The sequence below is a fragment of the Oryctolagus cuniculus genome, chromosome 11 (genome assembly GCF_051225735.1).
Source record: "Oryctolagus cuniculus isolate XC-2025 breed Fujian yellow rabbit chromosome 11, ASM5122573v1, whole genome shotgun sequence".
Taxonomy (NCBI): domain Eukaryota; kingdom Metazoa; phylum Chordata; class Mammalia; order Lagomorpha; family Leporidae; genus Oryctolagus; species Oryctolagus cuniculus.
This window is the reverse complement of record NC_142877.1, coordinates 111,476,705-111,499,463: the sequence shown is the minus strand read 5'-3', so window position 1 is coordinate 111,499,463 and position 22,759 is coordinate 111,476,705. Positions and strand designations below refer to the sequence as shown.

At 50.3% G+C, this 22,759-nt stretch overlaps 1 protein-coding gene across 6 annotated transcripts in view; it reads left to right on the top strand.

The window, feature by feature from the left end:
• Positions 1-22,759, top strand: part of LARGE1 (LARGE xylosyl- and glucuronyltransferase 1) — a 564,622-nt gene that overhangs the window by 277,785 nt on the left and 264,078 nt on the right. For all 6 annotated transcript variants that reach the window (XM_051846591.3, XM_051846590.3, XM_051846588.3 and 3 more), the window contains one exon: positions 13,872-13,995. In XM_051846591.3, coding sequence (XP_051702551.2) covers positions 13,872-13,995 — 124 coding nt within the window. The remainder of the gene's footprint in view (positions 1-13,871; positions 13,996-22,759) is intronic.

Sequence of the window (22,759 nt, the reverse complement as noted above, 5' to 3'; positions counted from 1 at the left end):
TCTCACAACTGACAGGGATAGCCAGGAGGCTGGAACTCCATCCAGATCTCCGATGTGGGTAGCGGGAGCAGAAGAACTTGGGCTTTTATCTGCTGCTTCCCAGATAGATGCATTATCAAGAAACTGGATTGGAAGCATGGAGTAGCCAGGACTTGAAGCGGCTCCTCTGATGTGGGGTATGGGCACCCCAAGCAGTGACTTGACCTGGTGCACCACAACACCTGTCCCTGATAACAGTGTTCAGTAACAGCAATTAGGTGTTGTCTTGCCTTGTTTAGAATTGTAGCTCTCATACCCAAAGGGACCTTCAAGTGCATCCTAATTCTGGAGCTTGCGTTTCTGCCTCAGCTTCCTTGCCGGGTACTCACCTAACCTGCCTGTTAGCAGGTGGAACTGTGTCCCTGTAAAAATGGCTGAGTTAGAGCCGGCGCCGTGGCTCAATAGGCTAATCCTCCACCTTGCGGCGCCGGCACACCGGGTTCTAGTCCCGGTTGGGGCGCCGGATTCTGTCCCGGTTGCCCCTCTTCCAGGCCAGCTCTCTGCTATGGCCAGGGAGTGCAGTGGAGGATGGCCCAGGTGCTTGGGCCCTGCACCCCATGGGAGACCAGGAAAAAGCACCTGGCTCCTGGCTCCTGCCAGGATCAGCGCGGTGCGCCGGCTGCAGCGGCGGCCATTGGAGGGTGAACCAACGGCAAAGGAAGACCTTTCTCTCTCTGTCTCTCTCTCTCACTGTCCACTCTGCCTGTCAAAAAAAAAAAAAAAAAAAAAAAAAATGGCTGCGTTAAAGACCTGACCCCTGGTTCTTCAGAATGTGGTTGTCTCTGCAGAGAGGATGCTTACAGAGATGATCAAAATTAAAATACAGTCGCTGGTGTGGTCCCTACTTAACTATTTGCAGAGCCAGACGTGGAAGCGGGGAGGACCCTGTGTGCACGCGCAGAGACTGGCCAGCCCCTGCCAGCCGCTGAGAGAGGCCTCCCCAGTGCTCAGACGTTGACCCTCCAGAGCTGTGGGAAAATGGGTTTCTTGTTAAACCGCCCGCCCCGGTGTTTTTCCTGAACAGCCCAGCCGTCTAGTGCAGGTGGCTTACTCTGTTTTGGTGTTGCCTGTTCCACTTTTAAACAGTTGGTGATCGATGAAAAAAATCCTGCTTTATGTTAAATTGCGTTTCCCAAACCCAGAGGATCCCATGGCCCTGGTGGATCCCACCCGACCCCTTGAACCAGTCATTCACAGTGTTGGTTCCTCAGCCTCCTGGAATGGATCTTCCACTGAGGAATGTGTCTTCTCCAAGTTAAGCTCCTGTTCTCTCGAGGGACTTGCCTTCTCTCCCCTCACTGTTTTGATTGATTGATTGGTATCTGTAAATAGTCAGGGTCGTGTGCAGATTGGAATGCCCTTGGCTGCACTATAGCATTGCCACCATAGGTTTGCATGAAACGTACCCACACCATAGCCAACAGTGTGGAACTGTATCGAGAGGTCTAGTGAGGATCCAGAGAGTCCCTGGCAGCCGGAGCAGTCATGAGACGCTCTCAGTGTTCACTCGAACGGAGATGAATGTCAAGTTCTACACCCGAGTATAGCTACCACTGTTGTAAAAGGAGAGAATTAGTGGACCCCCAAGACCTACTTTCTGTGCAAGAACCAGGTTCATCCTGGATTCTGCCTTCTCTCTCAGCCCCCAGGTGGCTATCTTTAAGCTATGCCTTGATGTCTTCCCTCTTCAGTGTTTCTCAGTTCTTTCTTTTCTTCCCCATCCCTACTGTGACTGGCGTGGTCCAGGTCTCCCTGTTCTCTCATCTGCGTGAGTCCTTCCTGCCTCCCCACTTTCTGCTTCTCCAGGAGCCCAGAATGATATTTCAGATGGGCAGATATGATCTCCTAAAACCTTTCTGTGGCTTCATCTCTTCAACAGGAAGAAATCTGGGCTGGCGCTGTAGAGTAGCAGGCTAAGCCACAAGCTGTTATGCCAGCATCCTGTATCAGAGTGCTGCTTTGAGTCCTGCTGCTCCACCTCTGATCCAGCTCCCTGCTAATGCATCCAGGAAGGCCATGGTGCTTTGCCACCTGTGTGGGAGACATGGGTAGGGTTTGGGCTCCTGACTTTGGCCTGGCCTAGCCCCAGGCATTGCAGCCATTGGAGGGGGTGAACCAGCGGATCGAAGATGTCTCACTCTGTCTTTCATGCTGTTTCAAACAAATAAGTAGATAGATAGGTCTTTTTAGGAGAGGTGAGAGAGAAGAGGAGACAACCTCTCTGCTATGGCACATGGACCACTGGGGTCTGGCATCATTCCCAGAGTTCTCTGCCTCTCCTGGCTCTGACTTCACGTTCCAGCATGTGTGCCCTGCCTCTGCTCCCCACCATCTCCATGCTGCGTCCTGCCCATTCCGTCTCATCACACTTCTCCATCTGCCCATTCTCCCTACCTTCTCCTCTGCCATCCCCAAACTGGGCTGCTTCCTCTTATCCTTTTAAGACTTCACAGAGATTATTTGCTAGCAGGTAGCCCACTTGTCACCCTCAGGCTGATTTAGGGCTCCTCTGCTACCACTATGCCCTGTGCATTGGCTCTGTCATTATATTTATTGTATATCTGTGATATGTGTACTGCAGCAGAATGTGGGTCCTCTAGGGACAGAAGCCATTGCTGTTATCCTGTATCCCTGGGACTGTCTGCAAAGTAGCTGTCATGTATTACGTGCTCAGCAAATGCTTGCTTGTTTAGCCAGGGAATGTGGGGTGTTGATGAATAAAGAGACTAGAGATAAATCTATTCATCCAGTTACCTTAGATATCCAGCCCGCGTCTACTTCAGGTTCATGTTCATGCCACTGTCTAGCCAACTGTGTTTCGGCACGTCTTCCTCGATCTTCAGATTTCACTTTCGGTGTCAGATAGCTTTTGCTGTGAACCAGTTCATCGGCACGCGTACTTGGTCTAAACCATTCACGTATTATCTCAGTTGTTTCTGTTGAACTCACTCGTATGGCTCTCATGCTGGGTCCCCTTGCGTGCTGTCGTCAGCCAGCAGGTTAGCCGGATGACGGGTGCTCTGCCCTCCTGGAGTGGGGTTAGGGGGTATGGAAGTGAGCAAGTGGCACTTGGCAAGGGGGGCTGCTCCTTCTGCCCCGTGCATCTATCTGGTTGGTACTCTGACTTTATGTGTTCGTCCGAGGAGGGAATGGCAGTGGCTACGGTGGGGCTCAGCCCCGTGTCTTCGTCGCCAGGTGAGATGCCTTAGCTGCTGTGTGGCCTTGGAGACTCCTGGGGGCTCCACAGGCCTCACTCGATGCTGGCAGCCAGGTCTTCTGTAGCCTAAACGTGGAACTAACTGAGTGTTTCTCAGACTTCCATGTGTATATTGCTTGTCTTCTTTAAAGAACTCAAGTCCCTCCCTGAATCCAAAAGCCCACTTTTTAGCAAAGGATATTTGCGTGATTGTAGATATTGAATTATGCTATTTCTCAATTATGGCAAATTTTAAGGGCATAAAAACTTCTGGTGTTGTGTTGGCTGTAAATATGATTCCTGTTGCTTTAGCTACAAATCACCTAATCCGGTAGTTGTTGAAACTGCAAGAATCCTGTTGAGTGTAAACTTTCACTCCTACACTGACTGCACAGCACAAAGATGCTGCATTCAGAAAGGAAACCGTGGTGCCTTAGTTGCTGATGGCATGGCACACTCTCCTGGTGGTGAGGGTCCGTGGGAAGAAAGCAAGCTCTTTGTTTTAAGCATATTCTGCATCCCATGTCAATTACAACTTGATCCTCTTGGAGCAAATGACCACTGAAGTCCCTCCCAGCCCTGAAGTTGTAAGAGTTAGGATTTTGTGAATTGACATGTGGGGGAATAACGAGTTGAGATATCAAGACAAAAGGACTTTTGAAAGACTCTGAGCTCAGAAAGTCCGGCTATAAATAGCTCCATTGCCTCCCAGGCACATTAAGGGGATTAACTAAAACATGATTATAAAATACTTTGACAAATGGAGTACCTTCCCAATGTTCATAATAATAATATAATAATAGTGGTGCAGGGTGCTTCTTTTGCTGTTCACTGTTAATTACAGTAATTAGATTTATTTTCCAGACAAGATTTTCAGCAAATTTTCATCTAAGGCTTGCCTTGTTACATCAAATCAGTTTTACTTCTGCAGTATGCTTGGTGACAGTGAACATACTGCATTTTAAAAGATAGTGAAATAGTGATGTGTCCATTCTTGTATCCTGGTGTAGGCTCTGAAAATTGCTGTAACCTTTTGCAAGGAAATTCAATAATATTGTGCCAAAATCCTTGACCCATTCACAATCACTTTAGAGACTTTTCTCCCAAAAGCATGTCCCTCACTGTAGAAAACTTTTTATGAAATACTACTTATAATCACAAAATTGGGTAATAGTTACAAACAATAGGATTAAATAATGGAACAACCTCCTATAGTAAACTGTGTCCTCAGTTGAAAGGTATAAATAATAATATAAATAAATAAGTGAAAATACCATCAAAATGGAATGTGGAACATGCGTTCCAGTGTGCGCACACATACATGTGGACTGCATGTGTACACATATGAGGCCAAAACAGAGAGGGTGAAGGATGAGCAGAAATGACATTGACATCGGTGCGTTTGGCTGGTAGAAATAAAGGTGACCTTGTTTTTGTTTCTCTTTAGAGTTATATTTATTTATAGTTGTTTCCTTGTTCGACTTCTGTGAAGAGCAAAGGTGGGTGAGAAACATACACACAAGGTATATGAGGAAGATGTATGACTGGCAGAGAATAGCGCCCTGGGAGTCTTGGCACCCAGGTAGGGACGTTCAAAGAGAACTTTGCAGAACGCCTGTAGCTCCAGTCCCAGCTGCAAACAACTGAGAACTGTTGTTCCGCTTCTAGGAAACCTCTTTCCTAGAGAAAATAAATATTTATATGGTACCCAAGTGTTTACCTCCTAGGCAGAGAGGTGAAGGATTCATTTATAAGAATTTAATCTCTGTTTGCTAGGGTTATCCACTCAGCATCTCAGTCTCACTCCAGAGTCCTGTTGCCAGTGAAAGGCTGGTTGTGTTTCATATTTCACATATCACTATTTTTAAATTATTATTATTATTATTATTACTTTAAGGTTTATTTAGTCATCGGAAAGTCAGGGTTACAGAGAGGGTGAGGCAGATGCAAAGAGAGAGGTCTTCCATCTGCTGGTTCACTCCCCCATGGCTGCAATGGCTAGGACTGGGCCAGGCCAAAGCCAGGAGCCAGGAGCTTCATCTGGGTCTCTCGTGTGGGTTCAGGGACCCAAGTACCTGGACCATCTTCTGCTGCTTTTCCCAGGCCATCAGGGAGCTGGATCAGAAGTGGAGCAGCCGGGACTCAAAGTGGCACCCATATGGGATGCCGGTGCCACCTCTTTTTGTTTGTTTGGTTTTGGTTTTTTAAGCTTCCCTTGTGGCCCTGAAGACTGGAGAGTGGACAAGCATGTTTCTAGCTGCTCTCTGCCTCCAGTTGTCTCAGTGCTTCTTCAGGCTTACCTGGTGGTGGAGGCAGTGTCCAGGCTGTGGTGTGTCTGTATGTCCCAGAGCACCGACTTGCCCCTCAGCCTACCAGAGAGCCCTGCTTGGAATGTGAAAGGGAGCCTGTGGCCTCTGTAAGTCACGTATTGAACAAACCCTGATGCAGCTCTCCCTCTGTCCGCTAAGTGTTTTCTGTGTATTGATTCACTGAGCCCCTCAGTCCCCACATGAAGTGGGCAGTACTAGTGTCCCCATTTTACAGGCCAAGAAACTGAGGGCCGAGAGGTTACGTCATGGCCCAGGGTCACAGAGAAAGCATGGGTTGAGTCAGATTTGAATGTCGTCAGTATCCAGAACTCACAATTTGAGCTCTGCACTGGGAAGGAGTTACCATGGTTAGCATCCTTGCTTTTAGTTTTTAACCATGATTCTGGGTGACAGTGTAGACATTATTGTTGCTATGAACTCTGTAGTCAGCAGTATCCCACCACCCCACCCGGGTATGCATTTTGAGCTTCTGAGCTTGGAATAAATGGGTGATTTAAGCCTGAGCTTCTGTGTTTCTGAGGCCTAATAGCACGGACAGGTTATAACTGCGACTGAGTGAGAGGCCTGTGCCATTGGCTTACGCGCATCAGCCTGAAACCCAAGAGAACTCATTTGTGTGGCTGTTGCCTCTGGACTTCATCCCCATCGAGGGCAGTAGCCGCCCTGTCCCCACAGAACCTTCAGAAGAGGAAGGCTAGGTGAGGTTCGTTAGCTTGTTCACTCAGAGACGTGGGTGAATACATGTTGCGTCAGAAGTTCGAACCTTGGCTCTGCCAACCCCGAGAATCCAGCCACTTTTACTGCACCGCAAGACTTTTATATTTTCTAGAAAATTGCTCTGTTCCTCTCCGGTGAAGAGCTTTTCTGACGTGACACTGACTTGTCCTTGAATCTTCTCATGTTATCAGGGCCATTCGGCCTCCCTGAAACTAAGGGCTTTCTCTGAACAGCCCTCATTCTGGCTGCTGTGAGTTCCTGAAATGAGTTCTATTAAATCTCTAAGCGTAACAGATTCACGGAGCATTCACGTCGCTGTCTCGGGCGCTTCCTTCTGCTAAAATTGCCATTGCATTGTAAACTCAATAATTAAAGATTACTTCCACTCGTACGGCCTTGTGTATTTGAAGAGAGACAGACCCTGAATTGCCTCGTGGGGACTGTGGCCCGTTGCTGGCAAAATAAGGAAGGAGAAGCAAGGGGAACAGCGATGGTTTAATCATCCCTGCCTCTTTGTGGAACTGTATTTATTGTTTCCTGACCTGGAACAGGGGAATGGTTAAGACGACGGAGGCAGCAGGAGCATTGCTCATTAAGAGCAAAGCCTGCAGGCTCTCCTGGGGAGGAGGCCCACACGTGGACTTGCTTTGCTTCTTCCTTTGTGTGGAAGTGTGGCCTGCCCGTGGGTGGAGCACACTTGATGCCTACAGCCAAGCCTGTGCCGCTCTCACCCAGGCAAGCTGCGTGGAGCCCGCTGTGTGTTAGGAGGCAACCCTGCCTTCTGCCCCCCCAGAGAAGCCATTCTCATGGGCCTAAAGCAATGTTCCCAAAACACGCAGAAGTTGCCCAGATATAAGACTGACTGTGGCAGTTGAGAAAATGATTCCTTCTCATTGGGTCCTTAGTTGGTGAGGTTCACTTGGATGTAAACACGTCTCTACCACCTGTCTGCCCTTTGAATAAAAGAGAATAGGATGTAGGCTTGGAGACTTTGGCTGCCTCGGCAATTTGTAGGAGAGAGAGAGAGATATCTTCCATCCGCTGGTTCACTCCCCAAATGGCTACATAAGCTGGGGTTGAGCCAGGCCAACACGTGGAGCCACGGGCTTCATCTGGGTCTTCCAGCTTCATCTGGGCCTCCCACGTGGGTGACAGGGGCCCAAGCACTTGGTCCATCTTCTGCTGTTTTCCCAGAGGCCGTTAGTAGAGAGCTGGATCAGAAGTGGAGCAGCAGGGACATGAACCGGTGCCCATATGGGATGCCGGCATCTCAGGCAACCTTTCTCCGCCGCACCACAACCCTGGCTCCCATACTTTTTTGGGGGGTCTGACTGCGAGTAGAATCACTAACTCAGCAATGATGACTTTAGGCTTAATTCTTCAAGAAACTGTCAAACTGCTTCCCGAGACAGCTGCATCACTCTGCAGCCCCACCAGTCCCAGCGCAGGGTGCCAGGGGCTCCACAATCCTCCTCCCTCGGTACTTGTTGTTCTCTCTTTATTTTAGCCACCCTAGTGGGTGTGAGATGGTGTCTCATTGTGTGGTTTCGATTTGCATTTCCCTGACGATTAATGATGTCGCGCATCTGAGCATCATTTCACATACTTAGTGGCCATTTGTCTGTCATCTTGAGAAATTGCTATTCAGATCCTTTGTATAACTTTTAATTGGCTTGCTTGTGGTTTTATTGTTTGAGTTGTAAAAGATCTTCCTGTAATGTGGTTACAAGTCCCTGAGATGATCTGAGCCTTGCAAGCATTTTCCTCTGCTCTGGGGGCTATCTTGTTCTCTTCTTGAGGATGTCCTGTGAAGCACAATAATCTTTCCTCTCTCTGTCTCTCTCTGTCTCTCTCTGTTTTGCTTACGTAGTCACACATTTCGTGTGGTTCCAGGGGCTGGGAGTCGGAGGACAGGTGCTGGTGTGGCCAGGGGAGGGCCCTCTTCGTGGGTTGCCGATGCCCATCTCTCTGCAGTGTCTTCACAGGGCAGACGTCAGAGAGAGACAGCTCCCATCGTTTCTGTTTTTTCTTTTCAAATTTCAGTGAAGTCTACTTCATCTGCTCGCTCTTCCATTGTTTGTGCCTTCGATGTCACGTCTAAGAAGCAATTACCTAACCCAAGGTTAAAAGATTTCCTCCTACATTTCCTTCTAAGTGTCTCTCTACATAATTTCTTGGTAATTGTGTGAATCTATGAGGGCATTTGGATTTCTTGGGTAATTACTCATTTGTCTCTTTATTTGTCCTTTCATTAAACAATCATTGGTGATTATAACTGTAAGAAGCTGCAAAAAGACAAAAAAGAAAATCTGGGGATAATATTATTAAAACTGTAAATAAAGTTGCCAGTGCCAAGACGTCATCCAGCAGTGAACAGACAGGTGAACAGTCAAGAGATGCTTGATAAATTCTAAACTTCAAGCCCAGAATTCCAAAGGAGCTGCTCAGAAGGGCAGAATGGCTTCCTGGGAGCCATGGTACGTAATCTGCAAACAGAAGGTGAAAAGCAATGCGTAGGACAAAGTGCCAGTGCCCGGAAGATGGACCAGCAGGGGCACCAGTGGTGGAATGTGGGCCATCCCAGGAATTGTGTCCTGGCCAAGTACTTTCCTCTAGCGGAGAGGAGCATGGCTAACTGAAAGGCGAGCGGTCGGACGGACCCTCCACGGCTCACGTTCTGGAGGAGGGAGGAGACAGACCTACAGATCAATGTGCAGGTGTCCAGTGCTGGTGACCAGTATGCACTGAGAAGAAACAGCGGCGCCGAAGGATGCAGAGTGATGGGGGGCAGAGCTCCTTTAGGGAGTGGCCTTGGAAGGGAAGGTAGCCCTGGAGTTTACTCCTGTGGGAAGAGCGGGAGCCCATCGTGTGCAGACTTGAGGACTCTGTGAGGTGGACACGATGAGATCTTTGAAGGACCGTTCGGCTTTGCAGGGTTGTCCAGCGAGGAAGAGCTGGTGGACCTTAAAAGATGGCGGGGAGGTGCGGTTTGCAGGAACTATGGTCTGTGGTGGCCCCATGTTCTCATGATGGTACCCAGAGTGGGGCAACTGTAGAACTCCCCTGAGCCTCCCCCCGCCAGAGTGAGAGACAAGCTGCCCCTGGCAGGGGCGGAGCCAGCAAGCTGCCAGGGCCCTGTGATCCTCTTCTCATCAGGCACCCTGACGGCTCAGTGCAGGCAGCCAGCATGTGGCTCTCTGGATTGAATCCCCCTGCCGAGGAGATGCCTCCCGTGGGCCTGAGCAAGAGGAGCAGGGGAGACAGGTGCCTCCTGGGCTGTTGGCAGCATCTGCCTCTGAGAGCCTGTTCCCCTTACCCGCTACTGCTCAGCGTCTGCTCTGTCCCCAGATTGTAACTTCCTGGACTCCCAGCTTTGACCTGCTGGCCTCTGAGCCGCCTACCTTGCCTGGATCCATGGTTTAAGAGCTCACACATCGTGGCCCGGTCTACCCCCCGAGACATTGTCTCCCTTTGTTCCTTTTCATCCTGGCATACAGTAGATGCCCAGTAAGTGTTGCTGTGCGAGCCATCTAAATAAGAACACTGCTCTTTCATGCAGGCCCTGCCGTTCCCTCCCTCTGTTCCTTCCTTGCTCTGATGTGTTCTGCAGAATACCCTCCTGTCCCATCCCAAGGTGCAGTTTAATTTTTATTACAAAACCCATGGAGATACCCTAGATTCTCCATCAAGAAGTGGTCTCTTTCACCCTCATAGTCTTGCAGGTTTTTTTTTTTTTTTTTAAGCTTTATTTATTTGTTTTACTTACTTGAAAGCACAAGAGAGAGAGATTTAGTTCGTTCATTCCTTCCAACTTCTGATTCACTCTCCAAATGCCTGCGGCAGCCGGCGCCGAGCCAGGCTGAAACCAAGAGCCAGGAACTCCATCCAGGTCTCCCACATGGGTGGCAGGGACACAGCGACTTGAGCCTTCAGCTGCTGCTGCCGTGTTGTGCCTTAGCAGGAACCTGGAGGTGGGAGCCGAGGTGGGACGTGAGTCCAGGCGTCCTGGGTGGGGTCTCAGGCCATATCGTAACTCCTGTAGCTTCTGCTGCTTCTTGCAAAGCCATCCTGCGCGGGCTGTGCACCACCCAACTCTAAGAGATCCCTTCACTGTCTACACAGAGGGTTCCAGTCCTTGCGCATGTGGGTGGTGGCCACTGGTGGCACTTGCACATTCCAGTGTTGTGTGTCTTTCTTTGCACGTGTGCTGCACTGTCAGCTGCCTAGAGAGATAACTCTTAGCGCGTTCATTCCCAGTATCCCTCTTGTGCCTTCCGTGTGGTTACTGCTCAGTAGCTGTTTGCTGTTTGTTTATTCATGCAGCTCATTGTTTTGCTGGTCTGTAGATGCAGGAGCTAATTGAAAAAGACGTTATTGGAAAGGTGATACAAAGGTAGTAGAGAAAATAGTCGTCTCATAAGTTAATACTGGTAATAGTTGCCATTTATTGAGAGCTTACTTTGTACTGCTACTTTCAAGCACTTGAAGGGTATTTCAGAAAGTTTGTAGAAAAATGGAATTAAATATATGATTTTATTTTGGTACAGAATTATTTAAATTCATGTATAGTTTTCTTTTCCATAATATATATTTTCCATGAACTTTTTGAAGTGCCCTTGCATGGTCCTGCTTTATCCTTAGGATTATCAGTATTATATCATTAAAATTCCTGTCTTGAAGAAGAGCCCACTGAGGCTTAAGAGATATGAAGTAATTTTTTTTTATTTTTTTAAAGATTTATTTATTTATTTGAAAGGCAGAGTTACAGGGAGGCAGAGGCAGAGAGATAGAGAGAGAGGTCTTTCATCCACTGGTTCACTCCCCAAATGGCTGCAACGGCTGGAGCTGAGCTGATCTGAAGCCAGGAGCCAGGAGCTTCTTCTGGGTCTCCCACATGCATGCAGCGGCCCAAGCACTTGGGCCATCTTCCACTGCTTTCCCAGGCCATAGCAGAGAGAGCTGGATCGGAAGTGAACCAGAACCCGTATGGGATGCCGGCACTGCAAGCGGTGTTTAGCCTACTACACCACAGCGCCAGCCACAAAGTAACATTTTTTAAGGTCTCTCAGTAAGAAATGCAACCAGGGTTCTGACCCAGACATCTCGGCACTGGTCAATGAGGAAGAGCGTGCTGTCTGTGGTCTTTAACCTAGCCGCGGTACTGTTGATGGCGATGTGGAAGGTGGCCATTGGTTTCATTGTTCTGTCTCAGGAATGTTTACTAAGGCCCAGTTAATTGCCAGGCTCTTTGCTGGGCTCTGTGGATGGGGTGAAAGGCTGGCTCCCAGCCTCAGGGGCTCCAAGCAGAGACAAGGAGCCCGGGCTTGGAACATGCAGCACGGTGCCTTGCTGTAGATGGTGGAGTCACCTCTCAGACAGAGGGCAGAGTTCCCAGGGGAAACAACACAAGGAAGGGCTCTAAGAGGGTTGACATGCAGCGGGGATTTGGGAAGGTGAACAGGAATTCTCAGGGCCTCCAGGGTGGGGAGGGCAGTCCGTGGAGAGGGACCAACACAAGCCAAGATGCAGCCGTGTGGGAAGCATGGTCCCCTGACTGTGACCACCCATGGCTTATTAAGCTGTGCCTCCATTGCAGAGGCAACTAATCGTCGATGGCTTCACAAGCTTACCTGTATCCATTCTCTGTGAACAGGGCTCCATCGTGGCTCCTGCGGCACTGGGGGACAATTGTCCCTGTGCTGAGGGCTAATTGTTCCGTCTGACTTTCCAGTGGTTTTAGCTAGCTTCCTCTGACTTGGCCTTCAGGAGAGTCACTGGCCAATGGGCAGATAAGTCATTGTCCCTGCATGCCAACAATCATCACTAAGGCCCCCTGACAGCTTCTGATAGGGAATGTTTTTTTTATAGGGCTTTTAGGGAAGCTGTAGGGGAAGCATGCCCTGCCCCCCAGGCGTGGATGGTGGAATGGGGAATTTGCCAGTCTTTAAGCCGTGGGTCACAGAGCAAATCTTCAGTGTTGACCGCTTCCTTATTCACGTGTTCAGGTTGTCGTCCTAGTACCTGTTCCGTGTCCAGCAGCCTGACCTTGGATAGCAGGTGTTTAGATCTGGACGCATCCGTCCAGCAGCACCACTTGGCCTTGCCTTGCCCGACCTTCGACTCTGTGTACCCAATGCTCTTTGCAAACTCATCGTCTCCCTTCACTGTCCCTGCTTGTTGTATGCCCAGTCCTGCAGACGGCGCCAGGGGCTCAGTGCTGCTTCCTGCTTCCCCCTCTCCCTTTTTCTCCCGTGACCGAGATCTCTTCTGAAATCCTTCCAGAGTCAGCTTCCTTGATGCTCTGAGATGTTTTAATCAGGCCCGCACTTCACATCCGCCTCGTCTGATAATCCCCTAGCCGGCACGTCTGCACCTGTCCCCCTTGTCTGTCCGCAGTCCCCCACTGACCTCTCCCTTGAATTCCTTGATTAAACTCCCTCCACCTTCCAGGCATTGGGCTACAGATTTGGGGGACAATCCATGTGGATACATCTGACATGATCCTTGACTTTGTTTGAGCTCGCAGGCAAGCAGCAATGTAGACCAGGAAACGAGTGACCCTGTCAGGAGAATGGGTACCTTAGCACCTAGTGCTGAGATAGCTGACACTTTGGAGGGGTCCCCGAACTAGACAGGGGCGGTCAGGAAAAGACTCTAGGAGCACGTTGTGAATGGGCAGGACTCTGAACTCTGGGGACACATTGTCCCTGCTCTCACAGCGTCCGTCTCAGGAACTGGCATATAGGGTGTGTTCAGCGAGTGTTTATGAGTGAGCCAGTGCAGGAGGGTTGCCTGCAAAGGCCCAGGATGAAGAGAGAGCACAGCAGATATGGGAAACTAAACGGAAGGTCTGTGCGTGGGTGCTCCAGAAAGGTTGTTATGTATATGACGCCGTGACCTTGGGATTCAGCTTGCTGTGGAAATGCAGGAGTAGTGTGGCATGGTGAATTAGGCCTGCATCTCGTGTCAGAAGGGCTGGGGTAGAGTCCTGTGCCTACTTCTGTGTATGCACACCCTCGGAAGCAGTGACTGATGGTGCACATTTGAGTTCCTGCCACCCTCATAGGAGTCCCTGGCTACAAGCATTCAGGAGGTGAAACAGTAGAGAGCAGATCTCGTTCCCTCTTTCTCATTGCCTCTCTCTGTTTCTCCATCTCTGTCACTCTGCCTTTCACATGAAGACTTTTACAAAAGGTTATTTTGGTACAAACATTTTTAAATCCATGCAGTTTTTTTTTTTTTTTTTTATATGCATTTCCCATAAACTTTGTGAGCCTCTGCAGATGGCCAGCACATAGGACAGGGCTGGACAGCTACACAGATGTTTGGCTTGGAATAGGTGTTGCCAAGGAGTTGACCCTGCCTGGTGCGAGGGTGTCACCTCCCCGAGGGGCCGAGCTTGGGTGACAACATGCTTCCCTCTGTTACCACCCCCACATGGTTCACAGGAAGCACCGCTTCGTGGTTACCTCTGCAGTCACTGGTGGAAAGTGGGCGCGCCTTGGCAGCTGGGAAGAGGGTGTTTGAGGCTTCAACTGAACCGTCTTAACCCACCCCCGACCCGACTCTTCCTCCTCTCGCTCCCACAGGCGGAACCCTCTCCACTTCCACCTCATTGCCGACTCCATCGCAGAGCAGATCCTGGCCACGCTCTTCCAGACCTGGATGGTGCCTGCCGTGCGAGTGGACTTCTACAACGCCGACGAGCTCAAGGTATGGGCAGGAGGGAGAGCGGCGCCTCTCGTCAGCTCTAGCTGGGTGCTTTCCTGTGTCTGCTTTAGTAGACTGTAGCGGTGGCACTGATCTCATCTCCTGACAATGATGCCCGGGCTATGATGCCTGAGGCTTTTTGCCTCCTAATTTCTTACGGAGAGTGTTAACGTCACTGCTCCATGGCCACGGAGTCCATGTTGGTCCATGTGGTTCTGGCCACCCAGGCTTTCTGTAGAGGCTGGAGGCTGTTGGCCTGGTACATGTCTGAAAGTGGTATGCAGTCTGTTATCTAGAGAATTCTGTCGGTCAGGCAAGAAAGAACTCAAGAGTCCAGTGGACCTGGGTTTGAATTTGTATGCTATTTACTGGTTGTAAGACACAAAGTCAGTTACCCACCTGTGCCCGACCTGTGTGTTCATTGGGAGGAAGGTGATTTCTTCACAGCGCATGGGCTTGCTAAGAGGCTCAGATGAGACACAGGTGTGTGGATGTTCTGAATAAATATTACATTGGGCCAGAGCATTTCAACCAAACAACGTCCGTTTGGTGAACTCACTCCCTCGCATAGCATCCTTCTGTTAGTGCCACCTGGCTCGCATCAAAGTTGAGAGCTGGTCTGATTAACAGGGTCTGGATAGCCTGCCTCTTGGCTCTGCTTCCAGGCTCACCTCTTGTCATTCTTACAGATTTTCCCGATTCCTCAACTCTGAGTAACAGGGGACACCCGGGCTTGCTCCGCCCTCTCTGCTGTGTTTGAGCCTTCGCTCATTCTGTTCCCTGTATCTCCTGTGCCCTTTCCACCTGTCTAGTCCAACTCCAGACTGGACTGTGTTCTGCCTCCTCTTAGAACCTTCCCTGGGTTCTATTCATTTCTAGATCTCCTGGTCCCCTCTTCATGGACTGGGCGGGGGAGGGGGGAGGGGAATAGGCATGTCTTACTCTTTTCTGTGTGTCTGGTGCCTACCAGGTGCCCTGTGATGCTTACAGATTTGACAGATTGTTCTCAGTAGATAGATGAATGTGGAACTTTGCAGAAATATGTTGATGCTCTGTCTCCAGTCACCTTGGGAAGGACCAGACACCTAGGTGTGAGGCTGATGCTGGCAAATTGCTTGTTCCCAGCCTCATAAAGCCATTATCTTTCCATATCAGAGCTGAAACATTTTAAATAGATCACAGAGATGCCGGCCAGAGTTTCTGATTTTCACCGATCTCAGGCTTCGGGGTTGATGGAGATGTTCGGGATTTAGCATTTGGGGATTGTCGTAGCAATCTGTGTGCCATTCCAATCTATTCTGAGCTCAAATTGATTAACACTCTTAAAAGGGGCAAAACAAAATTGAGCAAATTGCTGCACTAATTAAGGTGGAAGCAAGCCACTCTGTCTCCCAGGGTCTTAGTACCAGTGCTTGCGGGGAAAAGCAATGGGAGAGGAGGCAAAGCAGCTGGCACAGAGGATGCCTCTGCTGTCATCGTCCGCCCCCTCTCCCAGTTCACATCCTGGCTTGAACTGAAGAACCATCGGCTGTCGGATGGGTGAAGACTGCATCAGCCTCTCGGGAAGGAATGAAATGAGCTCAACCACGTGAGGGCCCAGCAGTCCTGCAACATAGGAGCTTCTTGCAAATGCTCCACTCTCTTTGTAGTTAAGACTGTGCACAACCTAACGTGCTCCCCAGAGTGTGGCCTGTTTTGAAATCCCCCTGCATTTGGGAGGTTGAAGGAGTAAGTTGTGGGCTGTATCCTGCTCTTGGGAGGCCCAGGGCTCCTGTGATGTCTTGAGTGGAAGCCAAGAAGGTGCTCCAATTTGTTGATGGCTGTGTCTCTCCAGGTAGACCAGTTGTCCATTATTTTACATACTGGATTTTTTAAGCCATCTGCTAAAGGCTCTGTGGTTTAAGAAGTGATATTTTAAAAGATACTATATGAAATTGTCAGAGCAGTATTGTCTCCCTTACCCTGGCCTATAGCTGGACCCTCTACTACTGAACACCCCGCACAAGGTCCTGAACGCCCGCTGTTGCTTCCCTGCTGGTTAAACATCTGTCTCCTGTGGTCCTTTGTCTCCTGAGGCTGTAGCCAGAGGCTGACAGCATTTTGTAAGACTGAAGTTTTCCATCACAATAACAACAGCAGTAATAATGTGTACACAATCCAGCTCAACAAACCACAAACCCCAGTCTACCCATTCCCCGAAGCCCTGCCCCCTCCTGGCTGTGACACCCCCGCCTACACATTGGCTCATCCGGAACTGAGAGTTCCTGGACCTCACCCTGCATCGAACCATGCACACCCGGGGGTTAGCAGTTGAAGTCTGGCGCTGGCTGCTCCATGCTGGGCATTTGCACCGGAGAGGAGCGTGGATGTGAGAAGCAGGTTCATTCAAGTGGCATTCTGGGGAAGGCACACTCTTCTGGTCCAAATGTGCCCTCCCCAGTTTCCACGTTAGCAAGAGGACTTATAAAGGAAAAGGCTGGGGGGAAGAGTTGGGGGCGGTTGTCAGACAGGCTTCCAGGGTCCTCCAGGCCTCTCTGATAGACAGGGACAGCTGTCTGGGCTGGTGCTCAGGCATTCCTCCCGTGTCTGGCATCTGCAGCGGCCGCCTCGCTGCGGTCAGCTCCTCACGGCTTTAGGTCCCCATCTGCTTGAACTCACATTCTGATCGGCCACAACACGAGCAGCTAGCTTCGGCCAATTTGAAAAGGACAGCAAGCTGCAATTTTCCCAATCACAAGTGGCTGGCTGGTCCCAGGGCTGGCATGTGCAGTGGGGAAGGGGCACCGTAGCGTGGTTACACTAGCCTGCCTTCACCCCTCCACCACCTGCAGCAGCTTCGCTTCCGGAATAGTCTTCCCTGTCCTCTCCCAGACATACCACACAGCCCTGGCAAAGGTCAGCTTTCCATGCCACCCACTGCCTTCTGTGTGACACCTGCCGTGGATGCCCGCTGCCCTGAAGGGAGAGACCGTGTCCTTAACAGAGTCCCAGCTCCCTGCCCACTCTGCCGCTGCCCCCTTCCCTCATTCTGCACCCTTTGCTTCATGGCTCGCCCAGGGACTTTACAGTGGCTCTGTTCCTTGCCTCCTGCCAGGAGAATTCTGCATAGGTTGTTTGTTCTGTCAGACTCCTGTCCACCCTCCTTGTCTTCACCCCATGGCTAATTAGTTCTGAGTTCTTTTGCTTCAGCTAAGTTGGCTGAGGCAAGCCTGCTCTGCCTGCGTCATCTCATAGGGGTGCCTTCGTTACGTGGTCGAGGGGGTGCAGTAGACTCATCGCAGAGTGTACTATTTTATGCCTTAGTGTCACGAGCTGATGAATGTCTGCCCCTCCCCTTAGACTGCCCGCTCCGAAAGGGCCAGAATTATGTCTAGTTTTCATCAATCCTGAGCAGTACACTGTGAATTCAGAGCTGGCTCCTGGAGAGTAATACAGCTGATAATAAGGATTTCTTTGTCATGTCAAGGTCACCACATTCCTAAGATCTGCTGTGCCTTGGGCACGGGTGGGCAGCCAGGAATTCGCCTATCCGTTCCCTTCGAGGGCATAGATACATCAACTCCGTCTGTACCAGCCCCAGTCCCAGTGGCCACCCCGGGACAGGTGAGTGCGTGTCTGCCCGTGACAGGTGCAGCAGGAAGGAAACAGCCTGCGCCAGCCCCCACGTGATGGCCTTAGGGAAGAGGCCGAGCAGGTGAGAAGTGGTCTCAGGCTGTGCTCTGCACACACATCCCACCCCGTCACGGGCCAGACGCTGCTCTCAGCTGACACACACGGTGCTGGCCTCCCTGCGTGGGGCCTCAGGGAACCGCTCTGTACAGCTGTCAGACGCGACGTTTCTCAGACTTGCTCCTCTGAGCCTGATTATATCATCATATCTGAGTAACGGGGGAACAGGGAATTTTTGAGGGTTTTGGCGCCTGATTAAAAAATGGACAGACGAAATCCACGGTGGACCGGGGCTGTCTTCTCCATAATGACCAATTAGTGTGAATTTGCAAATAGTGATTGCTCATCCTGCCTGTCTCTGCACCCTGGGAAACATGCGTGGTCTTCCTGATGTTTACACGACTCATTGAATTCCAGCCTCTGAGTCCCTGTATCTGCAGGCTGTGGGGACTGAGGCCCCCAGGGAGGGTCTGTACCCCTGGCTGTGCTCAGTGGGCACTGCCCCAGGTGTCAACAGAGGAGGGGGACAGAACTAAGTTAGAGCAGTGCTCATAGATGGCGGCGTGTGTCACTCACTCACTATTACAGCCCAATGCGGTGGAGAGAGGAGTTTGCTAACCTGTATCTCAGATCATTCACAAACTAAGGCTCAGAGTTGCCCAAGATCCATGAGCTAATACGTAGCAAGGCTGATATTCGATTTTTGCCTCTGGAAATGGAATAAGAGACCGAGGATTGTGTAATTCAGTGGCTGCTCATGTGTTACGCCCCTGAAAGGAGGGAGAGAGCCATGAGCCACAGTCTCTGGGGAATGCAGTTCCCACTCAAGTGCCACGTGAATTCAAAATTCCGGGACTTTGGGCCCCCTAGGCTGGGGGCCAACATCTGATACTTAGGGAATATTTCCTGGTTTATAAAGAGGGGTAAGGAACGTCCGGGCTGTGGGCCTCATAAGGCCAAGAAAATCAGTTGGTTTGGCCCTGCCAATGCAATCACAAGCAAGACTCAAAATTCAATAAATCTATAGCAGGCTAATTTTCAGCTTGATACTATGGCCCACGAATGATGTCATAAATACACAAATGGCCCTTGGAAGGGGATGCATGATTGTCTCATGCATGCTCACAACAGCTCTATGAAGTAAGTCTGATTATTATCCCCATTGTACAGGTAAGGAAACTGAGGTGTAAGGAAGCTAAGTCTCTAATTCCAGATCACGTAGTTGGCAGGGGTGGAGCCAGGACTCAAACCCAACGCCATCCATGCCCTTTCTCCTGCTCCCCTCTGTCATGTTGCAGGTAAGATACTGTAAATGTGGCTCGACCAGGGTCCCCTGGGCTCTCGCCGAGAGTCCTTGTCCAGCTGTGCCTGAAGAGGAAATGCGTTCAGGGTGAACCCTCTGCTGGGAACACAGCTTCCTGCTGTGGCTGAAGGTGAACTCTTCTGAGGTTGCTGCTGAGGTCTGAGCTGGCCTCATCTCTCCCCTGCAAGGATCGGGCTCTAAACACAGCACTCGGCACTGCGGAGTTTGCTTTAGAGCAGCGAACCATTTCTCGCCAGTTTACAGACAAGGCCCTGCGTATCTCCCGGCCTTTGATCTTGCCCCATTTGGCCCAGAAAGTCACCCCCTGTACCGCCATCACCCATGTGCAGAAGATCCCAAGCTCACTGAGGGACATGGCTGGGACAGTGACTGTTTCTGATTTGCCTGCCTAGCTGGGAGCCTGAATTTTATCTCCATTTCTCTTGGTTTTGATTCTTGCTCCTGACCCACGTGAGAAAGATAGTGAAGTGGATCCGGGACTTTAGTTATAGAAAATATTGATGGTTGAGTTTAAAAATTGGCTTCCTGCTCATCCTTAGTTCTTTGTGCGGATCTCTCTGGAGTGAGGCAGCAGGTCTCTTTAGAAGACTTCCTCCTCTGGCAGGCGCTGTGGCATAGTGGGTTAAAGCAACATCCTGCAGCACCAGCATCCCATATAGGCACTGGTTTGAGTCCTGGCTGTTGCACTTCCAATCCAGCTCCCTGCACCTGGGAAAGCAGTGAAGATGAGCCCAAGTCCTCGGGCCCCTGCACCCACGTGGAAGACCTGGAAGAAGCTCCTGGCTCCTTGCTTCATATTAGCTCAGCTCTGGCCATTGGAGCCATCTGGGGAGTGAACCAGTGGGTGGAAAACACCTCTCTCCCCCTCTCCCTCTCCCTCTTTCCTTCTCTCCCTCTCTCCTTTTCCCCCTTCCTCTCTCTGTAGCTCAGCTTTCAAATAAATAAAATAAAATCTTAAAAAGAAACTTCCTCTGGCAGACAAACTTATGTTGTTCCTCTCCCTGGGGTTGGGTGGGGAAGGGAGTTGATTACCGTGTGCTTTGTAGGTTTTCTAGGGAGACACAACCTGAGAGCAGGTCATTTTCAACAAGAACAAGAATGCACAGTGTCGCGGGGTCAGAAGGGAGTCTTGCTACAATTACAGGGACAAGCAGGGAGCCCAGGGTCTCGCATGTAATTCTTTCTGACACTGACCCAAGGCTCTGGGTTTTCTGATTGTCAGGCCTGGGTTCTAGTTCAGTGGTCAAGCTTCAGGTACTATGCTCAGATAAGCTCCAGGGGAACTGGCACAGAAAACTGGGCTGTGTCTCTAGGTGGGGGTGATCTGCCCGAGGGGCCCCTGCAGAGGAATGAGAAGTGCAATCCAGTGTGTGTGGCCCTCCCTCGTCTAGTTGACAGATTAGCAGGCTTCATCATCTCTCGGTGAAAAGTTACAAGCAGGGAAGTGAGGTCTTGTAGTGGAAGGACTGTGCTGGACACACAGCAGACCCTCAGCCACGTCTCTCGTGCACTTGACGATGGCTGTCTTTGCCGTCTTAGATGTGTCTTCCAGGCCCACCTTGTCACCACCTCCCTTCTCATATGGTCACAGCTGACTTGCGTACCAGAAGGTACACATGTTGACTGGCTTTTCAGGATTAGGTAATGGGTTTGTGCCCGTGTGTCTGCTCTCTTCCTTGGTCCCATGCCATGCGGGAGTGCTGGTGGAGGTGGTATGCCACATGCAGGTCTAGGAAGAGCACACCTGTCCCATTTCCTTCGTGGCTTGACTGGTCCCTGGTGATGCCTGTGGTTTCTGGGTGTGACAGCTGGTTCCTGAAGGCTGGGAGTGCGCCTCCGACTTTGCCACAAGCTCTCCTTTCTCAAGAGAGTAAATGGAGGGTCCCCCAGAATGGGTATGAACAGGTGTAACACATTAGAACCCCATCCGTGTATTCAGTAGACGGGTCTTTGACTTTAAATGCCGGATGTGGGAAACTGTTTGCCAACAAAGCCAAATTGTAATCTGTATTAGGAATGAATCTGTTTACCAGTAGTTGTTTAATTCACTTTATACACAGGCAAATTTTTCTTTATATAAGGGAGTCCTTGAGTGAATGGCCCTTGTCCCCTTTTGAAAATAGTAGAATCTTAATTAGGAAGCAACTTGGCAATCTTGTTGTGTAACCTGCCACTTTGTTCTATAATTTTCTGTACAAATGGTCATTAATCTGCTTTTGAATACTTCCAGAGATAAGAGATCATTACCTCTCAAAGGACCTTGTTCCCTGGTTAAAACTCTAGTAAAAATATCAACCTTTTGCCTTTCTGAAATTCTCTTCTTTTAATTGCCTGCACTGGTCCTGAACATTAATAAATACCACATGCAAGTGTATCATTGTGCTGTTAACCCGTCTGCCTTCTTTTTTTTTTAAGATCTATTTATTTATTTGAAAGTCAGAGTTACACAGAGAGGAGAGGCAGAGAGAGAGAGAGAGGCAGAGAGAGAGAGAGAGAGAGAGAGAGAGAGAGAGAAAGAGGTCTTCCATCTGTTGGTTCATTCCCCATTTGGCCACAACAGCCAGAACTGGGCTAATCCAAAGCCAGGAGCCAAGAGCTTCTTCCGCATCTCCCATATGGGTGCAGGGGCCCAAGGACTTGGGCCATCTTCTACTGCTTTCCCAGGCCATAGCAGAGAGCTGGATCAGAAGTGGAGCAGCCAGGTCTCAAACCAGCACCCATATGGGATGCTGGCACTGCAGGCGGCAGCTTTATCCGCCACCCCACAGCCGCCAGACCCCATCTGCCTTCTCTACTAGATTGAGAACCTGGAGGGCCAGGGATGTAACCTTTATCTCTTAAGACAAATGCTGGTCTGTAGCCTGGTCCCCCGCCAGTGCACAGGATGTGTGCCTTGCAGCTGCACAGAGCAAGTCAGCCGGTTGTGTGAACACCTTGTGCATATCTACTGAGTCCTGTCGTTTTCTCACGCGTCAGCATCCCACATCTTCAGCCTTGTTCCAAATGACAGTGCTTGGAGCCTTGGTGATGCTCAAGTATGTCCTTGACTTGTCTGTGTACTAATTGGGTTCCAGGTTGCTGTCTTGCTTGATTGTGCTCCATTTGTCTCTGTCCCATATCTTCATTTTCTGTGGTTCTTCAAATTACAGCTGTTGTTCAGATCCACAGGGGTGACTTGTCCCACCTGGAATAGTAATCGTCCTGAGCTCGAAGACTTACTCACGCAAAGCAATTAAGTGTCTTCTACCCAGGCGCTTTCCTGTCTTAGCATCCTCCTCCTTCTGACTTGCTGTGGTCTTTGCACCATTGGTAGCAGCTCATTCACCTTGAAAAAGAAGGAAATGCATCCAGGCACCTGATCTCCTTGTGTCCTCACAAGAACCCCACACTACGGATAAACCGCATGTCCTCCCTACTTTATTAACAAGGAATTTGCCAAAAGAGTTAGCAGAATGCTGCTCATCAGAAGTAGGACTTGGGCCAGCGCCGCGGCTCAATAGGCTAATCTTCCGCCTTGCGGCGCAGGCACACCGGGTTCTAGTCCCGGTCGGGGCGCCGGATTCTGTCCCGGTTTCCCCTCTTCCAGGCCAGCTCTCTGCTGTGGCCCGGGAGTGCAGCAGAGGATGGCCCAAATGCTTGGGCCCTGCACCCGCATGGGAGACCAGGAAAAGCACCTGGCTCCTGCCTTCGGATCAGCATGGTGCGCCGGCTGCAGTGTGCCGGCCACGGTGGCCATTGGAGGGTGAACCAATGGCAAAGGAAGACCTTTCTCTC